Source organism: Penaeus vannamei, chromosome 19, assembly GCF_042767895.1.
Source record: "Penaeus vannamei isolate JL-2024 chromosome 19, ASM4276789v1, whole genome shotgun sequence".
NCBI classification, from domain to species: Eukaryota; Metazoa; Arthropoda; class Malacostraca; order Decapoda; family Penaeidae; genus Penaeus; species Penaeus vannamei.
In genome coordinates, this window is record NC_091567.1 from 29,309,187 (window position 1) to 29,311,686 (window position 2,500).

The 2,500-nt window shown below is 40.4% G+C and overlaps 1 protein-coding gene across 1 annotated transcript in view; it reads right to left on the reverse strand.

Moving 5' to 3' along the window:
• The window catches only part of LOC113819582 (uncharacterized), a 9,899-nt gene that overhangs the window by 7,268 nt on the left and 131 nt on the right, over positions 1-2,500 (reverse strand). The window contains exon 2 of the mRNA XM_027371804.2: positions 633-882. Coding sequence (XP_027227605.1) covers positions 633-882 — 250 coding nt within the window. The remainder of the gene's footprint in view (positions 1-632; positions 883-2,500) is intronic.

Here is a 2,500-nt window from a genome sequence, read left to right on the forward strand (position 1 = left end):
GGGTTACAGGCTTAGGATAATCGCCGGTATAAGGACACGGCACCGAAAGCCAATAATTAGAGAGCTGGCGTGATGGCTTTATAAGGGGACTAAACTATATGATCACACTGTATATGTTTACAGTGTTTCTGCCGACGATTTTGCTTGGCGATAAGCTGGGGGGAAGTATGTAGATAACGCGGATAAAGAAGTAGATAGATAGATATAGATAAGGGTCTAAGCGAAGGGTTTATATGTACAAGCACACTCGAACGCACCTGTATTTACATATGCAAAAGAGGTGTGTGTGTTCAGAGGCTTAAAGTGGGTGAGAGAGAAAGAGGGAGAGAAAGAGAAGAGGAGAGAGAGAGAGAGAGAGAGAGAGAGAGAGAGAGAGAGAGAGAGAGAGAGAGAGAGAGAGAGAGAGAGAGAGAGAGAGAGAGAAGGAGAGAGAGAGAGAAGGAGAAACTCTAAGTACTCAAGAAGAAGAGGATGGATACATAAATAGATAGATGAATAGACAAACAGATAGATAAGCAGATTGACATATAGATTAACAGATAAATAAACATAGATATACGAATAGACAGACACAGATCAATAAAAAAGAAAGACTAAAAAAAGAAAAAGAAAAAATTAAACCCAGGACTCACGTGTAGGATCCAGCCGTGGGGGCCTCGTAGCCGGTGGACCCGGTCTCCTGCACGCCGTAGATGAGCCCGATGATGGCCAGGGTGGTGAGGATGGCCAGGGTGAAGGTGCCGATGTAGAGGAAGACGTCGGTCACGCCAAAGCTGTCGGTGGAGCCTCCGTCGATGAAGATGGTGCGCTGCTCCTCCTTGAGGGCGTTGGCGGCGGCGTCGGAGGCGGAGGCGAAGGCGACGAAGGCGAGGATGACGGCGGCTGTGGGGGAGAGAGGGGGGAGAGGGGAGAGGGGGAGGTCAGGGTCAGTTGGGTCGTGTGGTAGGTCATCGGAAAGGGGTCGTTGTCGGGGTGTAGTGGTTGGGGAGGGGGGGGGTTAGGTGTAGTTGGGGTAATGAGTGTAGTGTAGTTGTATGTAATAAGGTATGATGATTATGTGTAAATGGGGTCGTAATTATGTGTTGTAAGGGGAAATAAGGTCTGTAAAAGGGGGGTTTGGATACGGTGTTGGATTGGTATCTTTTAGCGCATTGAAATCACCGTGGTTTTAAAGGTATTTTTTGTTTTGTTTTGTTTTTGAGTCGCAAGTTCAAAAGAAAATACCATGAGTTTTTCCAAGGGTTGGCATATGAACTGTAGAAAGGAAACGCTGGATAATTTTTTTTCCTATATATACATTTAGAAAATAAGATTTAAAAAATGTGATATGACACGAAAACGCACAACAATATTGGTCATGATTATATTTGATAATTAATAAAATTACATGACCAACAAAGAAGGAGATTTAAGAGTAACAGCATATTTTTCTAGTCAAATTTTCTTGATATCAAAATCTATTGATCATTCCAATTCATAATGTTCTAATCTGAATAGATATCTTTAGTATTCATAATCATCTACGTGGGTCGATGATAAGAACTGATCAAGTTAAATAAAAATATATAATTCAAATATATTGATGACAACCATGGCATTAAATGTGAAATCACGTCAAAGATTAAAAATTGACCAAAGTGAACATCCCAAAATACTTGATGTTGGGGTTGATAAAATTCAGTTCAAATACGTAAATAATGCCAATTACTAACACACAAAATTAATAGTAGTCAGTATCTGAGAGTCGATAGCTAATGTACGTAAATAAATCTAGTCAATAGCTAAAAGTTAAAAGCTACTGTACATAAATAAACCTAGTCAGTAATTAATATTCGATAGCTAATGTACATAAATAAACACAATCAACTGGCAATGCACGTAAAACAGCCGTTTTTGGCGCGCATGAATCCGGATGCAGTCGGTCCCGTTCGCGTAAGTCAGAATCAGTCACAAACAATCCAGTATTCGTCACTTTGGGTCACAATTCACTACATCCTCTCGAGCACGGTTGGAAGTCCACACAGTAAGTCAAAAAATGGGTGTTTTAGGGAAATTTTGGGATTTGGGGAAAGGACGGGGAAGGGGATCGAGTTAAAGGATAGGATTTTTTGGGGATGGGACTTTAGGTATCCGTTTGGCTGATTAAAGATTATAATATGGGTTCGAATAGTAGATTGAACTGAAGTATCCAAAAATATGGCATTGACAAATGACTGAAATTGAGGAGATGATCAAGTTTGGATAAAAGAATCTTGTCTCGACGGGAATTATGAACTGAGTTTTTTTAAGAATGAACAACTAAATGTCAGCTTTAATAACTCTGACACAAACCAAAGCAAAATGAACATCTGAAGAACAACGAGAACAACTACAGTTATGATTATTTCAAGTTCTTCAAATCTTGACAACGGAATTCTATAAAAGGAGAGCCAAGTACTCATAGCCTATAACTGCAAAGAATGAGTTTTTTTCAGTGAGTCGAGGAGGCGGAGGACGAGGA